The following is a 20,202-nucleotide window of genomic DNA, read 5'->3' on the forward strand; positions in this document are numbered from 1 at the left end:
TGAAGGAGATAAACCAGGAGAAAATTAACACCTTTCTGCAGGGTAGTTTTCTGCCTGTTAACTCCCTTGGCCAAGTTCACAGCTGGGTCAGACAAATGCCAAATCAACAGAAGGGATAGGAAGAGGCAAGTACAGCACAGGACTGCCCTGTAGCCTGCAGGTAGGCAATTGATAGGCTCTGTGGCAGTATGAACCTGTACACCCAGCTGTGCAAGGAGATTTTATATAAATCTGCCCCATTAGCTCTTGATGTGATCTTCATTCTACTAAAATTTTTCTTCAGTTTTACCAAAAATTATTCACGGGGTCTAGGATAATAAATTCTGTATCAGGTGAGCTGTATCTTTTATGACAATTTATGGTAAAACACAGCAGTTTGAGTACATAAACACTGGCTTTACCTTAACAGGACGGTAGCCAAGTTCAGTGGCTTTGTGGATTCCTTCCATTACCTTGTGAAAGCCTAAGATATAAAAAGAACAAAAATTTTTCTTGTTTAAAAACAGAATGCAAAAGGAGGTTAACTACAAGACAGAAAGATAACAAATAAAAAACAATCTGATTCAGTAGACAGGGCTGCAAGTAAAGAGACTTTAATTCTACACACACATCCTGCAAAGGCTGCTGGTGTTACTGTGGTCAAGACACAGAGATGAATTTTTTAACTGGTGTTTGGGTAGTCAGAAGTAATGGTATGCTCTTCTACATCTTTGGACATCCATGTATCATTACCATATAATTCTCCACTTCCCCATATATCAACTTTGCCTTGTGTTACGTTATTCTTAAAGGGATTAGAATGCATTTGTGAACTGCCTCCAGATACAATGAAGAAAGAATAAATTAACATTTATTTGATAAAATGGCACACGTCTTCACTAAAATGGCAGAATCTCACTGTTCTGAGTCAGACAGCAATATTGCTGAGTGAATTTTAAAAGGATCTTTCTGAACTGACTGTAGAGGGGAGTGGAGTTAGGAACAAACAAAAGCCTACTGATTCCTTGTTCATCCCTGGCTACAGATGTAATTGGCTTCCCAAAGCTACTGACTATCCATTAGTCTGAAGACCACAGGCAGCATTTTACAGGATCATCAAGTTTATGACTAAACGTGAAATTGGTGAGCATAACGTGGGGGGGATTTAAGCATTTAGGAATGAAATTCAGTTGGCCTTTGACCCTTGAAAGCAAATGAAAATGTCAAAAACTGCAGTGACTTTAAGGAATGAAGTACCCCGCCTCACCCTACCATTTAGTGTGGCCTACACTTGTCAGCTGCTCCCAGACAGAGATACAGTTAATTTAGGGCAATTTCCTTCACCCCTACATGTACCTCTTAAATTTGGAAGAAAAATAAAGCAACAATGCAATTTCGGAATTCCAAAGGCCTTTAGGAAAGCCTCTTAATCATCTCATTTAAGCCACAGCTTCTGTCAACTTTAAACAAAGTTAAAACCTTTCATCAAGATACCAATTCTAGATTTGACATATTATTCCTTCCCTGCCACACTCACCAGCTGGCAGAGAAACAAGGTGATAATATCAAGAATAAGACAGCAAGCTACCAAGCGCTGGGTATGCTTTTCTGGTGAGTGGGTGTGCTCAGCTGCTTGCACTGTGTTTGTGAAAGTCCAATAACTGACAGGGTAGGAGAGACAAAATTCCTGTCCTGTTCTGCACACTAAACTCAGGTATGAAAGACAAACCACTGTATGAGACTCGGCTCCTTCTTCCAAAGCTGTAGTCTTCAACAGCAGATACTTTACACATGCTAGCAAAAGGGCAGTATCTTCCAGAAGTTTGTGCTGACAGTCCCCGTGCTGTTCCTAGTCTTACATTTTTCTGTGTAGGTCCATCACCCCTCTTTCCCATCTCTTTATTTACGGGAAACTCAGCTTTTCTAGTGAAAAGTTTATACCCTCATTAATCTGTAGGAACTTTACCAGAAATAAGCAATAACTCAGTAATAGTCTGTGCATACTTAACATTGGATCAGAAAGAAAAAATAAAAGGACAGACATGAAACTTTCACCTAACCGCTTTCTGGCTGGTAAAGACATTATAAAGAACGGACATAGGAAAGCAGGAGATGCTACCACTTCTATAAGCCAGTCCTAATGCTGCAAAAAGAGAGGTGAAGAGCAAGGAGAAGATGGTGAAATAACTCTTGCAAGGAACCATTTGAAGTTGTGACTTGTCACCCGTCTCCTTCATCACCTACTTGTTTTGCACGTGCCCAGGAAGTTTGCAGCACTGGTGACAGACTTCATTCCAATTAACCACGTTTGCAGGCTGAATGTGGCAAGAGACATAGTGATACACTGCTTATGCACATCCCAGAGCCACAAACGGGATCAAAAAAGCTCTGCAAGATCACTGGAGAGGCAAGCAATAGGATTACAGCTTGCAATGCATCTAACTTAATGTCCTTCCCAGTTCTGCCTCTTACCTCCTGCCATGCTAGCACAACAGTGTGGTTTAGAACAGCTATCATAAATCTCTACACCCAACAAAACCCCAGTGCGAGCTATTCTGATTAACAACAACTATGAGCTTGTTTCCACTAAAAGATTTTGGGAGCAGAGTTATTATTTAAAATAAAAAAAAATAAATCTGTAATTGCATTTCATATTTTAATGTTAAGTTTTCTGATTTTTTTCTTTATGGAAAGGTATTAGGAGCTCATTTGTATTGTCATGCTTATTGAAACATCCCTACTAAATCAAAGTCCTTGTGTGGTAATGGAACGACAAAAAGAATAAAACGAGAACATTTCAAAATATTAGAGCAGAAATGAACACTAGATGTCTTTGTGCCAGGAAATATTGTCAAGGCTCAGAAGTCCTTTAAGTTTTTGTTTGACATTTCAAAACGACAACCCTTCTCCTCTTCCACACAATGAAAAATTTCAGTATTTTCTGATTTTAGATTTCTGAAATCATAACTTTAGCCAACTTCAAAGCACAGAGAACCTTAGATACATCCAGAACAATCCTATGTGGGACAACACCTCCCAACATTTAAACCTTACAAGGAGAAAGGCTTCAAGCCAATGTTTAATGATTCAATTACAGTACAATATTATCTCATTCTCCTCGTACTGAACAGAAAAGAAGGGACAGGTTGTGAAACAGGTTAGACTGGCTACCTGCAAGAAAGTATTTTTCATTTGTCATCCCTTAGAATGTGGCAGGTGGGGAGAAGTAGAAATATTATGGCCCTCTATATATGCTTTCATATATCGGTGAAATCTCTGATCATCTCAGTCATTCCCTCTATCCCAGCCATTTGGGAATAAAAGCAGTTGTAATGCAGGTCACCTACACCAAAGATACAAAATTCCAGTCTTTTCTTAAAACCCTAGAATGAGTTTCCAGAGGAGAAGAAAAACTGATTCCGTAATTTCTTGAGCTCCTGCTTAATGCCACCTTTACTTTCCACAGAAGTTACCAGCCTGTAGGAGTCTAAGACCAGGAATCCCTCTCACCTTAACAGAGCTATATCTTGTTGCCTCTGGAACTGCCACAGGAGACAGGGTAGCACAGTAGGGCAGGCACTTTATTCTCTGCTCATTCCATACCTGGAAATCTCCTATTAAATAAAAAACCCTCAAAAACAATAAAAAAAGTATTTTTACATAATTTCAGCCCTTAACAAAAGAAAAAAAAACAACTCAGCGTTACTATTTTTACCTGAAATCCATTAAAAAAAATTACCTATGATTTGGAAACTTTATTCAACTCCTTAAAAATACTGAGTCATAGAAACTTCCCTGTTTGCTCTCTATGCTATTCAGCTAGCAATTTCTCTTTGTGGTTAAAGACTTTTTTTTTTTTAAAGGGACAGGAGGGAAAGAAAACATACATATAAATAAAAATTGCCCTCACCCCCCAATAACTTTTAGTTTACTTTATAAGCAGCACATTCCTAACAGCTTCCAATCAGACAGGAAGAGCTGTGGCCATATAATCCAGGAAGCTGGAGGATCAGGTTTGCCCCTTCAGTAGCAAAGAAAGGGCTTGTTTCCAGCGAATGTCACAAACCAGGTAATACTCAAATGCAAAGCGCAGAAGGAAAGAGCAGAGCACAGTCAACACCTGCTTCTGATTACATACTCCCAGATACTTCTCTGGGAGCCAACTGTGCCATGAAACAACCAGATTAATGCAACAGCCTACAATGGAAGGTTAATGCTCCAGTCAGATTTATGACAGGAACAGATTTCTGCACCATGATGTAGAAACCTGAAGAAATGCTCCCAGAGAGACTGTAGACAAGGACACCTTTCTGCACCTGCCAACAGAACTTTGATTTGATAGCCGAGTGATTCAAACGTTGAAATCCCTTCTCACAGCACCCCAGATTTCCACATCCCTTGCCTTACATTTACCTTACGTTGTTGCACCATCTAGTGGGAAGTTGGAGGTTTTGTCTGAATTAAAAGTTCACAGACTGCCAAAGCTACATTACTGGACAAACAGAATGATACAAGGTCAAATCAGTTTTAGGTTAGAAGAAAGCCCAACCATGAAGCTGAACTTCATGATGAACTTTAGGATTCATTTTAAAAAAGAATTTGTAACACTGGGCACATCCAAGCATTTTTGAAACTTTGTTTGGAATTACTAGCTCAATTGGAGAGAATTTACAAAGCCAGCAGCCCTCCTCAAATGATTTCAGACCCAGTTTATGTTTATTCCTATTAAAAAGTAGTGGAAGTAGGGAACACCACTAATTACAAGTGAGGCCACTGCTAGTATGCCCCACATCTTAACTTCCAGAAACTGCTGCTATTCATGACAAGAAGTTCAGTTCTTGGGGTAACTTAGTCCCTGGCTGCTACGGCAGGAACATCTGTCTTTTGCACAGTATTAAAGAACAGCACACAAGACCAACACAAGATTTGGAGAGTCCTCTTGATATCCATGACTAACCAGTAGTCAGCCAGTTACTGGCAGCTGTAGTCACAGTACCACTGACTGTGGCACGCTGAGCATCTTCTACTTCACCAGCTCCAACTAAAGGGGCTCTACCTGCCTAAGGGGTGTAGAAAGAAGGAAGAAGTCACTATCAAATGAGCTGGTACAGATGACTTTTCCTAGCCTCAGACAGATGGAAATTCACTCCCCTCCCAAAGTAACTGAATGTGAGAGACATAGCAAACAACCCACAGCATTACTGTAAGTATTAACACAGTTGCCTTAGAAGACAAGCCTGTACCTTTCCTGCGGACAATGAACTCAAATTTAGCTGGGACCAAAGTATCCAAGCTAATGTTAATGGCATTCAGTCCTGCCTCCTTCAGCCGGGGCAGCAGTCTGGTTAAGTTGATCCCATTGGTTGTGACAGCAATGGTTTTCAGCCCTTCTAGCTTGTACAGTTGACCTAGGAAAATAAAAAGATGACTTTAAAAGAAGTAATTCAACTGTAAGTTGCACAGAAATACCAAAAGACTTGTGAAACAAACAAAAAAAATATCACTGAGGGTGCGAGGAAAACATGGACACTTCAGTGCTTCAGCCTTCTTCCAGCTGTACTGGTTCAAGAGACCCATTTTAGCACAAATCCATTTCAAAAGGCATGAAAGAGTAGCTTATTGAAAGCAAAATTGGTTATAAAGAACACTGAAAATGCAGACTAATTTTATTCTCCATTTCTTATTGTTGGAAGAAAGCCTATGATTTTGTTTTCCTTCTTTTCCTCAGTCTAGCTCTGCAAACCGAATTCAGTGTTCTGCAATAACAATGAGCAGCAAGCCATCCCTTTTACACCTGAACTAGCTGCCTTTATCTAGCAACGCTTATCCTACTATGCTTTAGCAAAACTCAGTTCTAATCCAGAGGTAGCTGCCAGCAGTAGCAACTTTAAACTGCTGAAATACTGCATATACTCATAACTAAACAGAAAAAGGTCAACATATTAGACCACTACAGAGAATCCAGGGCAGTGACATCCAATGGACAAAACACTTGCACTTGACAACCGATACATTTCCACTACCCACAGTGGTAGCCCAGCCAATGGAAGAGCACTTACGCAAGACACTAAAAAACGGCTAACAGAAGAAAACCACATAAGAAACAGTTAATATCATGAGACTAGGTTTTAGAAAACAGCTGACTCCTTGTAAGCCAAATCCAGAAATCCTCAGCATACCAGATCTCCAGAGAGCAGGCTTTCAAACCTCCAGTTATCATACAATAACAAATAGGGAAAAACCCTCATAAACCACTTGCAGAAGCAGAGCCATGGTAAAGTAATTTTATTTTCTTATTTTCCTTCCTCCCTTCTCTCATGGTCTCCACCCTAATTAGTTGAGAAATATTTGAAGAACCCTTACTCTTGAGGCAGCTTTGATTACAGCACAAATACTTTAGAGTCCCTTCTTCCCTCCCTATTTTACTTCTATTTGTTCATGTTGATAAGGGCTTTACTTCTGCTTTACTCATTTCCCAGCTATTCTCAAGATATTCACACTAAGCTGCGCCCAATGGGACAAGCCAGGTCACACCAAAGATGCTGAAGTTTACAGCAGCAGCATTTTGCAACACGATTAAGAACCCTGTGAAGACATCTGGAAAATGAGGTTATAACAAAAACCCTATCTTTATTATGAACTAGACTTTTCTGGCATTCATCTCTCAAAATCCTCCCCACTGATCAGGAATAACCTCTTGCTAGAGGATGAATGCTATTCGTCCCAGTTTGCCAAAGATTGTTCAACATTAGCAACTACTAGCAGCCCAGTCTTTGTGAGAGCACAGGATACACACTGCAGTCAGAGGAACACCACTACTTTTATTTACAGCATCACAACACACAGAATGCTCAATCTCCTAACACCACGGGGAAAAAAAAGACTAGCTGCCATACAGACTTTATTGTTAGAAATGTAAAATGCATAAAGGCATTTAATGAAACCAAAGCCACACTGCAGCCTAAAATGGAAAAAATTAAAAAAGTAGCACCAGCTGATTAGGTCAGTTAGTGCAGGCAGCAGCTGTTATCAGTCCATCTTCTTCCTCAGCAGACAGGATGAGGTACATGATGAGGCACTGGAAAGACACAAATATGTGGAACCACCTGTAATAACAAATTGGATAGAAGCCAACTGTGAGAAATTAGAGATGAAGACTTAACACTAACACCAATGAGTTAAAAAGGACCAGTTGGTACACTCTGCCTTATTTGTGCAAGCTAAGAAGAACATTGTGGTTGCTTGGTTTCTTGGCTTGTTGATCTCTAAATTCAAAAGGGATTAAAGAGATTTCATAACTTTGCAACTCACCTTGTGCCTGTATTAAAACTCTTTTCTGACCTTTGGTCACTGCTTTAGCAACAATCAGCACAAGCAAAGGCAACTGATAAAACTATCAAGTAGAAAAGGAAACAGAACGGATACTATAAATCAGTAACATGAAACTAACAGCTTACATGACAGGCTCAAGCTATCAAGTAAATGTTTTTACATTTACTTTTTCCTTTAGGATGAGACACATCATCTTAAATAGACAAGTCGCTTACATATTCTCCTCCAATTGTTTCAGCTGCGCTTTTCCTGATTTGAGTCCTGGAAAGGTATGTGTATCTCCTAATACAGTAGTAATTCAAGTCTTGAAATACGTATGATGCTGAAAAAAGTCACCCAACTGTCTACCCCATGGAAAATACTTTTTTCAGTGGAGATGTGTACTTCTCAGACTATTAATAAACTGCCAGCACACAGTTGCATATCCAGTCCTAATTTAAACTCTAAGTATCCCAAAGGAGATGGATTCTATATTCCACTATCAGCTGCTTCAGAAAAGTCTCAAATATATGCTTTCAGCAGTCTCCAGGACATGATATAGCTTTCAGCAAGTGTTAGTTGCTGATTCATAGTTTATGTATGTGCATGCATTAAAAGATTTAAAATAATCTGAACAACTGTAGCCAGTCTCTGAACAACATGGTCTCCTACAGTAGCTTCAAATCGTATCTGTTTACTGGAAAAAAAAAAAAAAGTATTGGAAAAATACGATAATATTAATCCAACATTAATGTTTTTGAGCTTTGTTGATATTTCACAAACCATTTGTGGTCAAGGGAAAGGGTTGCCAAAAACAAACCTAACTTAAATCTCCACTCTATTTAGCACCTCAGATATTGTAGCCAGTTTCTATAAACCATCTACAAATCCAGATTAATCTTACCCCAGCCCAAACCAGTACCTTGTACTAAGATGGCTTCAATAAAGGTTCCTAACTCAAATTCTGCACAAGACATTTTTGGGTTTGTTTCCCCTTCAGTGAGCTCTCCCATAGTTGTTACATGTGATATTCAGTTTTGAGACTTTTCTCTTGATCCTGAACCTGTGCAACATAGAGTAATACCAAAGCCTGAGAAGACAGAAAAGTGTCTATAAGCTTAATTTCCCATTTTTCAGTATGCCTTAGAAAAAAACAGCCAGGCTAATACAAATCCATGACAGAACGAACTAATGCAACAGGACAATCTTCTTAACATCCATTAACTTTACCCCCAAATCACTATTCTCTTGTCATCCATTAAAATGATCACTATGAATCTGTCAAAGTTCAGCTGTGAAGAACACAGGCAGAATAATGAAAGCCCAGTGGTTCACAAAGATCCATCTCCCTCTTTTAGCCACAAAAATAACCTTTGATAATTCTATCCCTGCAGTAAAACAAACCAAAAAACCCCACCTTTCTAGCCTTCCAATATCAATACTTCAGAATTGCAGCTATGTGATAATTATTTTGCAGTGACCTGGCTACTCAACTTCCACCCTCAATGTCAGAGTAGTTTTGTTGAATATAAAAAGCCATCAGCTACTGCTAATAAATCAAAAAGGTGCATACATTAGGAAAAAAAGTTCTGCATTGAACTGATGACACTGTCAATTTCAACTCATTTTCATGCCAACACTATATGCTGAACTTTAAAGCTTTACTGTATTTAAAAACATAACGTATTTTGTAAGTCTGCCTCCTTTTTGGCTGGCAAAAGCAGCTAAAATAATTATACCCATTATTACTAGAAATGGGGACTGCCTTCTTGAAAGGTACATAGCACTCCCAATCCTAAATAAAAAATAACCTATCATGTATGGGTAAAATGCTCCAGAGAACGGTATTCCAGAGTTCCAAAAAGATGTTAGTGCAGTTTCAGGACTCCCCACCATCAAGGTTCAAGGAGAGCCAAGCTAGTTCACTAACCGTACCTTTTCCAGCCATAAACAGGTCTGTTCTACATGCAACACTGTTCTGCTGCTTCCTTTGGAAAAGACCATAAAGGTCCTCCAAATCCTGAACAAAACAGAGCAGAAGCAGAGACCAACTGTCTCTGTATCAGTATCAGTGTATCAGTAGACAGTTACTCTACTTTCAGGACCTTCATCTTATATATTAACACTTTATCATCTTCAGTACTTATAAGAGTATATGTGCAGAAACAGAAAAGTTCAGTTGCCACAATCCACCAAGGTGTACCCACCTACATAGCCTTAATTGAATACATTACCACTACACAAAGCTATTGTAATGTCCATAACATATGAGACTTTGGACAAGGAAAAAAGTACCTGGCTCAAGAAAAAAAAAAAAAACAGGCACTGTCAGGCAACACAATACCAGCTAAAAAGAGATAAATTACTGGGTAATAGTTGGAAGTCTATCGTCCATTAAAGTAATAGTCTTAATCAGTAACTGTAAACACACAGGCATTTCCACCATTCTTTACTAAACACAGACAAGCAAGTGATACCTGTTATCAAGAAAACAAAACAAAAACACAAAACCAAAACCCCCTAAAAATCCAAAAGAAAACCTGTTTTGTTTGCAAGCATGTTATCAGCTGTTCCTGTCCAGTAAAGACATAGTCACATCAGTTCTTGATTTTTTACCCCAAGGCTGCATTATTGCAAGTTATTCTAGTAGATGTTGAATATGAAAATTATGCTAGTTCAGCTGTCATAATATGAAGAGACATAAGTTCCATCCAAACAGGAGAGCAGAACTGGAAGCTTTCTGAAAGGAACATGCATTTCACAATGTTGGGAAAACCCATCCTCACTTAATGTATAGTTATTCTTCAGGTTGCTGAACTCTAATAGTTGATATTTATAAGTGTAGACTTTGGGTCAATATAGAGCAAGTCACTTTGAAACACACCGTATTTATTGGTAACTCACCCACAATATCAACCACATCGGGACGGATAAGTGGCTCTCCTCCTGTCAGTCGGATCTTCTCTACACCTTCTTTCACAAACAGTCTGGCTAGAGTGATTATCTCCTGAGCAGTAAGTAGCTCTGATTTAGGGGTCAGTTGAACACCTTCTTCTGGCATACAATACTGACCTGAAACAAAGAATATAGAAATACATGGGGGGGGGGGGGGTGGGGGGGGGTGGGGGGGGGGGGAGGAATAGCCAGCAGCTGTTAATCTAATATTGATGAGCAAAATGCACCATGTGCAACTGTCTTTAATGGATGTCAAATGACTCTGCTTTTCTGAAATACAGATAAGACCGCACACCAAATCTTACAAGTAGCCTCCTAACAATCTCACTTTTTTCTTCAGAAGAAACCCCAAGACTCATGATGGGTCTCAAAATTACAATGGATCCACTTTGAAGGAAAACCTGATCTTTTGTCTATCTCACCTGTATTCAAACAGACACACAAAACTGAACTAGCAAGCACTGGAACATAGCAGGGGGTTGCACTAGATGATCTTCAGAGGTCCCTTCCAACCCTGGCCAGTCTGTGATTGCCACAGACTTTGCAGACATAATTGTGGGAATACCTAGGTATGAGCTCTCATGCTTAGCATACACTTTGGGTATGGCATACAAACATCCACAAGCACCATCATCCAAACCACACCAAGTCTGATGAAAGACCTGTCACCCCCATTTGTCTGGCACATCCCTAGGCTTGCTCCTGCTTCCCCATCCCATCACCAGCTCAGCCCCAAAACAGTCTCTTATCTATTCTTTACCATTACTTTGTGAAGACAAAAAAGAGCAGAGGGCCAACAAAGTGATAAGTACCCTAACTCAGTTCTTGGCCTTTGCACAATATGTGCATAAGAGCTGTGTGCAACAGACACTTACACCTGAGGTTGCATTTCTCAGTCAAAGAAATCCGCAAGTAGTTGTGCTGACGCCCAAAGCTGTCCGTCAAAAAAGCAGAGAAGGGAGCAGCATGTTCCAGTAGAAAGCGTCCTCTTCCTGAGCTTTGCAATTCCTGCAATGAAAACAAGGAAGTGCTAAATATTTGAATAGTTATCCTATCAACTTGCTGTATAAATATTAATTTTGAACTCAAGTGGTAATTATTATTCCATTTATCCCCACAGAGACAACTGCACAAGAAAAAAAAAAAAATGATGACTTGTCTTTATGGTCAAAACTGACCATTTATTAAGTTTCACACCCTACTTAATTCCATGGAACTATACTACAATTTTCCCTGTGCGTTTAAAGATACAGCCTCTTTGCCACAGGTGCTTCAGGCTTCCTGTGTACAATACTAAGCAGCTTTACAAATCTGCTCTTTACAAAGCTCTTTCCGTAATAACCCAGGACCACCCAATCTCACCACAGCCCTCAGATAAATTAAAACATACAGAAGGGTCCCTCCCTGCACTTCAGTGCAAGGGAACCAAAAGCTGATGAAACACTGCATATCTGCTTATGTGTCCACTAACTTTCACATGCAAGACATAACATCTTGTAAATAGCAAAACCAAATTATTGCTGTGTGAAATAACTTTCATGTCTGTTTCTAGAAATTTCCAGCAAGGTCTTCTTGCCCAAATCCATGCAACAGAATACTTCCAAAAAGTTTGTCTTGGTTAAAAGACAATACATAATACAGGGCACAGTCAGTAGGATTGGAAAGGAAATGTATGATCCTGAAATTACACCTGTTCAAGCCTTCATAAAAAGGTTCAGAATTTTAATAATGTCTTTATTAACTATTATTAAGTGAATATTACAACTGATTTCTATTTACAGGTTTGGGGTTTTTTAAAGCACAGTGTAACCTATTCTACAGCAACACAGTTTTCAGGAAGTATTGCCCTCCAGAATGAGGACTGATCACTTTAGGTGTCAAACAAAATATCCCAAATTAGTAGCTGCTACTGGAAATGAATACAGTTCAAGTTTATACCAAGCATCTTTAAAACATCACTACTGCCAACAACGGAAAATGGGATAAAAATAATTAGAGGAACTACTTTCACCATGTCCTTGTTAGTTAGCCACATACAGACAATAATAGACAGCTAAGAATACGGGAAGAAAGCTAAAAGATTCCTGAACATGCAGCGAACTTCATCTCCACTTAAAAAGCACAGACAAAACCATTTCTGGAGACATGGTGCTCCCAAAGGTAAAGTGAGTGAGGGGAGGAAATCAGCTGCAGAACTGTGCCTCAAGTCAAAATCATGCTGGCTAATCTTGATAGGCTGCAGCAGGCAAAGGATTAAGTAAAGTTTTGACATAGATTTAAGATGTAGAATGAGGAACCAGACAAAATGACACATTAGCTAGTATTCAAACTGCTTAACTGAGCAAAGCTCATTATTTCCATCTAGTGAAAAACAGACTTGTGGTATCTCCAGCTATACTAAAATTGGCATGTATGGGATGATGCCAAGGGACTGGGCAGAAACACACATAGCCAAGGCCATCATCTCCCTGGCTCCAGTCATCGCCAGTAACCACAGTAGTTAATCCTGCACAGTATTTTGAAACAGCCTTTGCAAAAAAGTCTGGTAATGGTCAGCTAAAATGTTGAACCACTCAGGTATGCTCTCTCAAAACATTTTATTCTAAAAGCATTTGTAGGACAGATTTGGGCGTGGGTGGAAGACAGAGAGGACACCCTCAATGACCAGATCAGGCAGACAGCAAAGGTTATCTGGGGAGAGGCCCAACTTCAGCCATCAGCAGCTGCAGCAATTTTGATTCCAGCTGTGCTAACACCATGGCTGCTGCTAACTTATGAGCAGGAGCAGTGTTTCTTGGCAGCACAATCTTTCTACTAGCCTTTAAACAATCCACTACACTTCTTGATCCAAACAGCTTTGTGGTTAGACAAGATCTTTTAAGAACATCCCTGACAGTGAGGGGGTTAGAGAACATAAAGGATACACAAAGTGGCTGTTTCAAAGCCCAGAAAACATCTGTTTACCCCTGATAAAACAGCACTAGTTTCAACGTAATGCTTTTCAGCCAGAAGCAAGCAATCTCTTTCAGTTTCTGTTTCATAGCGTGCTGAACAGCAGAGAGATAAAGGGTGCAAGGCCAGCCTTCCTTCCCTGCAGCACCAAAGGTGTCAGTGGTAGCCCCTCCACAGCCACACGTGCTGCTCACACCTACACACGTTCCTACATCTTCCTCTTCTTCAAGATTCCTGGGCAGAACAGGTCATCGGGGTTTTAATCCCTTGGGGAAATGCTGCAGCCTGCATACCCGAAGGTTGTTTGTGAGCTCTGCGCACCTTTAGTTTCCCCAAGAAATCCCAAGCTGGGAGCTTGCTTTGTTAGAAATGTTAACTCTGTTGCACTTACTGTGAGAGTTTCTCAGAATACAAGGCAGGGTTAAGTCAAAGAGCTCAGCTAAACATCCAGAGTTCATTTCTGCTTCTTACCCAGTTAGAAAACTCATCTCTAAACAGACTAATCTGAAGATATTTTAAATACTACCAAATTGAGAAAAAACACAACACAAAAGTTTTTTTTATTGAAAACTGCACTGCTTTCTGACCTGGTTGGATTTCTGACGTTCTCCTTCCTGTTATTTTGGAAAGGTGTTCACATTTGACCAGGAAAGTACTCCCATTCTTACTGAAGTTATTTGAACCCTTCTTGTAGAAACACTCACCTCCTGTTGCTTTCTCAAGAATTAATTCTTAAATCTTTTTCAGGTTCAGGATTCCTTGCCCATTTCACTTGAAAACAGAGCAGTACGAACCTGCTGCATCCCCATTTTAGTGCGCACTACAGGGAGGGAAGTGAAAAGTTGTCCTCCCTGACAGAAAGGAGGCAAGAGAGGGAGACTTTAATATCTGTATGTAATGGATGCCAAAACTGCATCCTTTCAAGGACAGTAATATGCCTAAAGTAATTTCCTATTTTCAGGAAGGAGCCAGCACTGCAGTTGGACGCAGGACACAATGGTTCTGTTCCCTGTCTGCCATCCGAGTGGCTGTTACTTTAGCTTCCTTGCCTGTAAGAGGACTTACTGGAGGAAGGAAAACTGCCCTTCATTAATTACTCTGAAGTGAACTGTCAAGAAGCAGTATTAAAAGAACAGGCACTCAGCAGGCAGTTGGTGTCAATATACTTTAAAGTTCCTATTGGAAATAAATAATTTTTACTCTCTTGCTGCAAAATAACTTCTATTGGGATGGTGAAAAGAAAAAAAGTTTTCCCAGAGCTCTAGAGATTCTTTCCATCAGCTTCTTGTTGTGTACAGGGATGGGTTTGTCTCGGAGGGAAGAATGACTGCAGATGGAATTTTTAAGCTGTTATTTCAGTTTCTGTCCAGTTTGATGTCAGCAAGGAGGAATTAGGAGACACCCATGAGGAGTTCAGCAGCATCAGCTTGAGCTCCAGTGGGAGCGGATCCTGTATTACTAAAACAGCCATTGCACCCAGCACTGACTCATATTTTTATCAATTCCACAGGAAGGCCAAATATCAAAGATGGAAACTCAGCTGCCTTCTGGTAACTCAGAGCAAGCACGAAGCACTCTCTCAGGCAGTCATTGAAGAAGGATTTTCCAAAGGGGAAGAACAGGGGGAGGCTGGACCTAGTCACTTGCAGCCTGTGTGGGAGCTATCGGAGCAGGGAGAAAGCAAAAGCTGTCTGCTACAGTCCCCAGGCTACTGGGGTAATTCAGTTCCTTGCAGTTGGAAAAGATGGGTGATCGTTGGTATTTTAATGTATCAATGCCCAACCGCACAACTTCTCACTCAAAAGGGCTTATTATAATCCCAAAATCCCTACTCTCCTTTCTCCATAGTTGACAGAAGACACTTCTGCACATCAGAGGAGTACACCCTGTCACATAGCGCGCTTTATCTGATCCATGAAAAAAACAGTTTTACTCCCTGGGCTGTCACTCCTATGTTCTATACTAGTACTGAAAGAATCAGAGCTTTGATGAATGCACCTAGTGGCTACATTTTGACAAGCTGTCAACACTTCAGACCTGCCAATTCACCCGTGATTTCCAGGAGAACTCTTCTAACAATTCAGTAAAATTGGGGGCCATCACCAGAGGTATTAACAACCACCAGGAACACAACAAACTGACAGATACTGGAAAGGCTCAGTTGAACACAAGGGGGAAGAGAACAGAGCTCTTACTTATTTATCAAACTGAAGATCGAGTACTATACTTGCTCCACCCTTCCACCTTCACCTTATACCCCAGTGATATTTGTGCACTATGAAATTAATGTTTGAAAACACTTCTGCACAGGCCTCAGGGACCACCACAACCTGTGTATTTATGACACTGTTAGTGCTGCTCCTGCACCCACTGGCTCTTGCAGCTTCTGCAGTCCTGTTGGGTTTGTGCAATGGCACTGCCGCCTCACTGTAGTACCTAACGCTGCTGGGCCAGCATCATGGGCAAAACTCAGCAAATCTCTTCTGTTTCATGCCTCGTCTTTAATAACTTAGTCTGTAGAGAAGCAGTGACAGTGTCCTTGTTCAACCTGGAAATTAGACAACCACAGAGGCTGAAATGGGTCTAAATAGGCCAAGTGCCAAAATGAGGTCTGAGCTAAGAAGTCCAAGACAAATGTTTTTCTGAGGGCTCAGCAGCTGCTGCCCAGCAGTTGACCTCAAACAACATGCTACAGTTCTGGTTACTGGCACAGAAAGCACTGCTCGGGGACCTTGACCAGCTACTCATAAAATGGAGCTCCAGGACACAGTTTCAGACATGACTGGCCAAGAAGGGACCATACCAGGTCTTTCTAGACAAGCTGGCCTCTCCCCATTATCCCACTGGTGACGACTTCATTGAGGCCACAGAAAATTTCAGGTGGTTATGTTTAAATTATGGGATCTACATGAACAGATGGAGGAAGCTAAAATGAAACTTGTATCAGGATACAGAAGATCTTTACTGGAAATGATACATCTAGAGTAGGATATAAAAAGAATAATGCTCATTTCCTTAATGCTATTGCTCTTAAGCCTCACTATCTTAAGAGTCTGTTCATCTTCCCCCTTCATTTCAAAAAGCTGAGGTTTTTGCATTAACTTCCAGCTTACAATCAAATAAAATATAAAAAGTACAAATTACTTTTCCTATTCTACTGAAAAATACTCAGTTTTGTAGTAGAAATATATAATCCTATAAGATTTTTTACTATTATTCAAGAGCATAATTTGAACATGTATCATCATGTGTTCAAGATGACAGGATGGCATCAGACTTCCCTTTGGTAACTGTGAATTAGTCAAGAAATACTTGCACAGTCGATCCACCATAGAAACGTTGCTTTCAGAGTGCCTATTGCTACCTGCCCTTATCCAGTCTTTGAAAAAGGGACTCCACCCTGCACACATCTCTGAGACTGACAACTGTATCTAGAATACTAAGATACAAACAGGCTCAAATATATGGACTAATAATACACAGTCCAATAATGCACAGATCAAGTTCTATTTTTTTTTTTGTCAACAATTTAGGATCAGTTCCCCAGGTATGTCTGATTTCACCTTCAAAACTGACATAAATTTTCACAGCCTTCTATTTTCCCAGTCAGATTATCTGGTCAATATCATTTCACTTCTAGAAATACATCAATTTTCACCACATATTTCATATAGAGAACATTATAAGGACTTAATGGACATTCAAAAAGTGAATAAAAGCTATTACGTGTTTCTAGGGGAGGGAGTCATTTACCAAGCATTCATAGCAGATGTAATTACAGACAGCAAATACAGGATACAGAACAGATAGCATGCACACATTCTCCCACTGTCTCAAAAAACAGCATGTAAGAACACGCTAAAAAGGCGCTAAGTTGAACCTAAGTTCACGACACAATGCCAACACAGCAGCCATACTGACCCCATGGTTTGTAACCTAACCTAAAGAATTACAATGGATGGTCGTGGATGCAACCTTTCAGTTGTCTCCTGAAGCTCCTGAGTTACAGAGTTCTTCCTTCCACAGCTGGAAGGACCATTTTAAAGGGGATGGAATAGAGAGTCTAGTGCTGTCTTCTCCCATTTGCACCCCCTGCACCCAACTGAAATCTCTTGAAACTAAACAGAACCCACCAACATTTTCAGATCCAACCCAGAACACAGACAAGCAGTATTCATCATTGTTTTGAATTTTTTAACATCCCATCATCTGAAAGCACGGTTCACTGTCCCCTATGTCTGTAATGCTAATTGCTCCTCTCCAGAGACGACACCTGGGAGAGACACAGAAGAGAAAGGAGCAATGGGTATATTATCTCTGTATAGTTGCTACATTTGCACCGCCTTTGCTTTTGCATTAGCTTGCTTCTCAGGCCCTGCAGACTATCAGCCAGTGCCCCAGCACACTTGTCAGGGTTACTATGCCACACACGCTGATCATTCACCACATTCTTCCAACCACTGTAGCTTTCATCCCCTAAGGGAATAGGGCTTTCAGAAACGGATGTTGTAACCAAGCTCTCTCAAAAGTATTCCTGAATATATGTTAGAACTAATCGACTTATAGATAGTCATTAGAAGTAATTCTGATCAGCATTTATAAAAAAGTAGATAGGTAGAAAAAAACAAAAGAAACTCAATAACCTTTCTAGATTCCCAAGTCAGGTAAGCATTGAATAAAGCAACACACAACTCCCTGTGACTTTCTGAAATAAGTGCTAGTGAACACGTACAATTCTGGTGACACAAAGACTGTCACTAGTAGCTTTAGCTTATTTTCTTCTTGTTAAAGCCAGCCGTGCAATTGCAAGTAAATCAATAAATCATGTCCCAGCTGGGATTAGTCTGCATGTCGTGCCCTATTTTTGCTAGGCAGTTACAGACCCTTTGCATTCCTGCGCAGCTTTTTCTCCTGCATTTGGAAAGAGACTGAATCCACCTGGGTGACTGGAAGTTAAACCGGGAGGAGCGAGATCTGGACAGCACCTGCGCTGGCTCCCCGCCGGCGCCAGAACAAGCAGCCCCGCGCAAAGCTGGCGTGACCCCCCGGACCGTGGGCACCGAAAGCTGCCAGACCACTCCATTTTCACCTGGGCAGATCAAACGGCGTTGTGTAATCCCTTCTTTGACTGGGAAAGAACACGGAACTGGGTCAGCCCAAGAGACTGAACACCCTACTTGCTTTCAAAGTAAGGGTGACATTTTAACAGAGTAAGGACACAGAACGGTGTACCAGTAGGCATTTTGTTGATTCTTCTGCCTTCCCCCATATAACCAGGTCACGGTCACCGCAGAAACTACCCATCGCTCCAGGACAGATGGCAAGGTGCCCGTTAGAGAGCCGGGGGCAGTTTCGGTGCCGCCCGCCCGGCAGCTGCCAGCCCCGCGCCGCCGCCGCTGATGGCAGGGGAACCCTCAGAGGCTGGCTGCCCCCGGGGGCCCCGCCAGGCCAAGCCCGGGCCACCACAAGCGCCCCTCCGCAAACTACGTTCTCCTAATTCGAAGTGCAAGGCACCGGCCCGGGACTCCAAACCTCGCACACGACCTCCGGCGGCCGCACGCCTCCCATTCGCCCGCCCGCTCCGGCGGCGGCGGTCCCGGCCCGTTACCGGCCCCAGACGCTCCGCTCTGCCCCGCGCCGGCCTCCCGCGCAGCCCCCACCGGAGCCCCGCGCCCCCCTCACCTGAGCGGCGGCGGAGGGAGCCCTCACGGGCGCCCCGGAGCTGCAGGCGCGGCGCGAGGCCGCCCCGAGCGCCCCCCGCAGGAGCGCGAGGCCGCCGCGCCGCCCCCAGGCCGCCCCCGCCATGCGGCTCGCCGGCCCGCAGCACGCGGGGGGCTCCGCGCCGCCGCCGGGCTCGCTCCGTCACGCGGCGGAGGGCGGGGGCAGGCAGCCAATCAGAGCGGACGCAGGTGCGGCGCTGCACGCCGGGAGCCGTAGTCCGCTCCGCTGAGGCGGGCGGGCGGGCTGAGGGAGCGGCGGGCGGTGGCGGGCCCCAGATCCTTCGGCACCGGCGTGCCCTCCAGGGGCAGGGGAGCCGGGCAGCTCCTGTGAGCCCCGCGTCGCTCAGCAGCAAGGGCAAAACCTGCACTGGCAGCCTTTGTTGCCTGCCTTGCCCTGTCCTCGCCTCATCCCTCCAAAAGCCAGGTGCAGGGCCTGTGGCCTGCAGGCTGGCCCTGTCTGCTGGCTGCCTTCCCGGGCAGTGCAGGCGTTGAAGGACTCACACACACACGGGGTACGTATCCCTGCAGGGACAGAAGGCCAGGAAACACGGTTACCCTCAACTAGGGAACATTTCTGGTGGAAATGACGACTTCCACCACAGTCCTGCCCAAGTCTCAAGTACAATCTGTAAAACATTGTCAGAAAACAGGCACAGGAGCTAAATGGGGCACAATGAGTCTTATGAGGCATAAGAAAACAGTATGTTCATTTTCCAGACTGATATACTCTTCCCATATGCTCTCAGTGTTTCACAGACAAGGGGCCTTACAGTGAAGTGTCTGGTGGCCCACTGTGCACCCCTGGGCAATGGGTCTGCAGAGCATGGTCGCCCATTGCCAAGCTAAACTTAAGGCAGTTGTTCTGAACCTGTTTCACGCATAAAAGGAGGGCTCGGGCACCCAAAATTTTCCTGTATCTCTTTCCCTGAATCACATCAGCTACTCTTGCAAAAGACATGTGTCTTCCTAAATTATTTTTACAGCTCTAACCTTAGAACTGTGCAGCTGTTGTAGCTGTTAAGAGTAAAACTCACACCTTTATACACTATGTTGCTTCTGTGATAGCTCTTCTAGATAAGTAATTTTGTTTTCCGTTACCAAATTGCTGTGTCAGGGGTATTTGGGTTTGTAACTAATGGTTGTAAAAACATTAACAACTCTGTGCACAGTGTTAATCCTTTAGCGTTTGACCTGTGCAGTACTTGTTGATATATGAGTAACTGGGCCTTATAATTGCTTGTGTCAGCTGTTATTTCAAGACATAGTTACACGTGCTGGTACAGAT

The 20,202-nt window shown here is 42.3% G+C and overlaps 1 protein-coding gene across 4 annotated transcripts in view; it reads right to left on the minus strand.

Annotated features, from left to right (window-relative positions):
* The window catches only part of MOCS1 (molybdenum cofactor synthesis 1), a 30,895-nt gene extending 11,889 nt beyond the window's left edge, over positions 1-19,006 (minus strand). For 2 of the 4 annotated variants that reach the window (XM_040611509.1, XM_040611508.1), the window contains exons 1-5: positions 18,880-19,006; positions 11,121-11,253; positions 10,195-10,362; positions 5,223-5,387; positions 402-463 (exon numbers count right to left, since the gene is read on the minus strand). In XM_040611509.1, coding sequence (XP_040467443.1) covers positions 402-463; positions 5,223-5,387; positions 10,195-10,362; positions 11,121-11,253; positions 18,880-19,002 — 651 coding nt within the window. In that variant the 5' untranslated portion in view covers positions 19,003-19,006. Of the gene's footprint in view, positions 1-401; positions 464-5,222; positions 5,388-10,194; positions 10,363-11,120; positions 11,254-17,330; positions 17,431-18,879 lie in introns of those variants that run through there. The other 2 variants (XM_040611510.1, XM_040611512.1) reach the window with 2 other exon arrangements.
* Positions 19,007-20,202: the final 1,196 nt, after the last annotated feature.

Source organism: Falco naumanni, chromosome 12, assembly GCF_017639655.2.
Source record: "Falco naumanni isolate bFalNau1 chromosome 12, bFalNau1.pat, whole genome shotgun sequence".
NCBI classification, from domain to species: Eukaryota; Metazoa; Chordata; class Aves; order Falconiformes; family Falconidae; genus Falco; species Falco naumanni.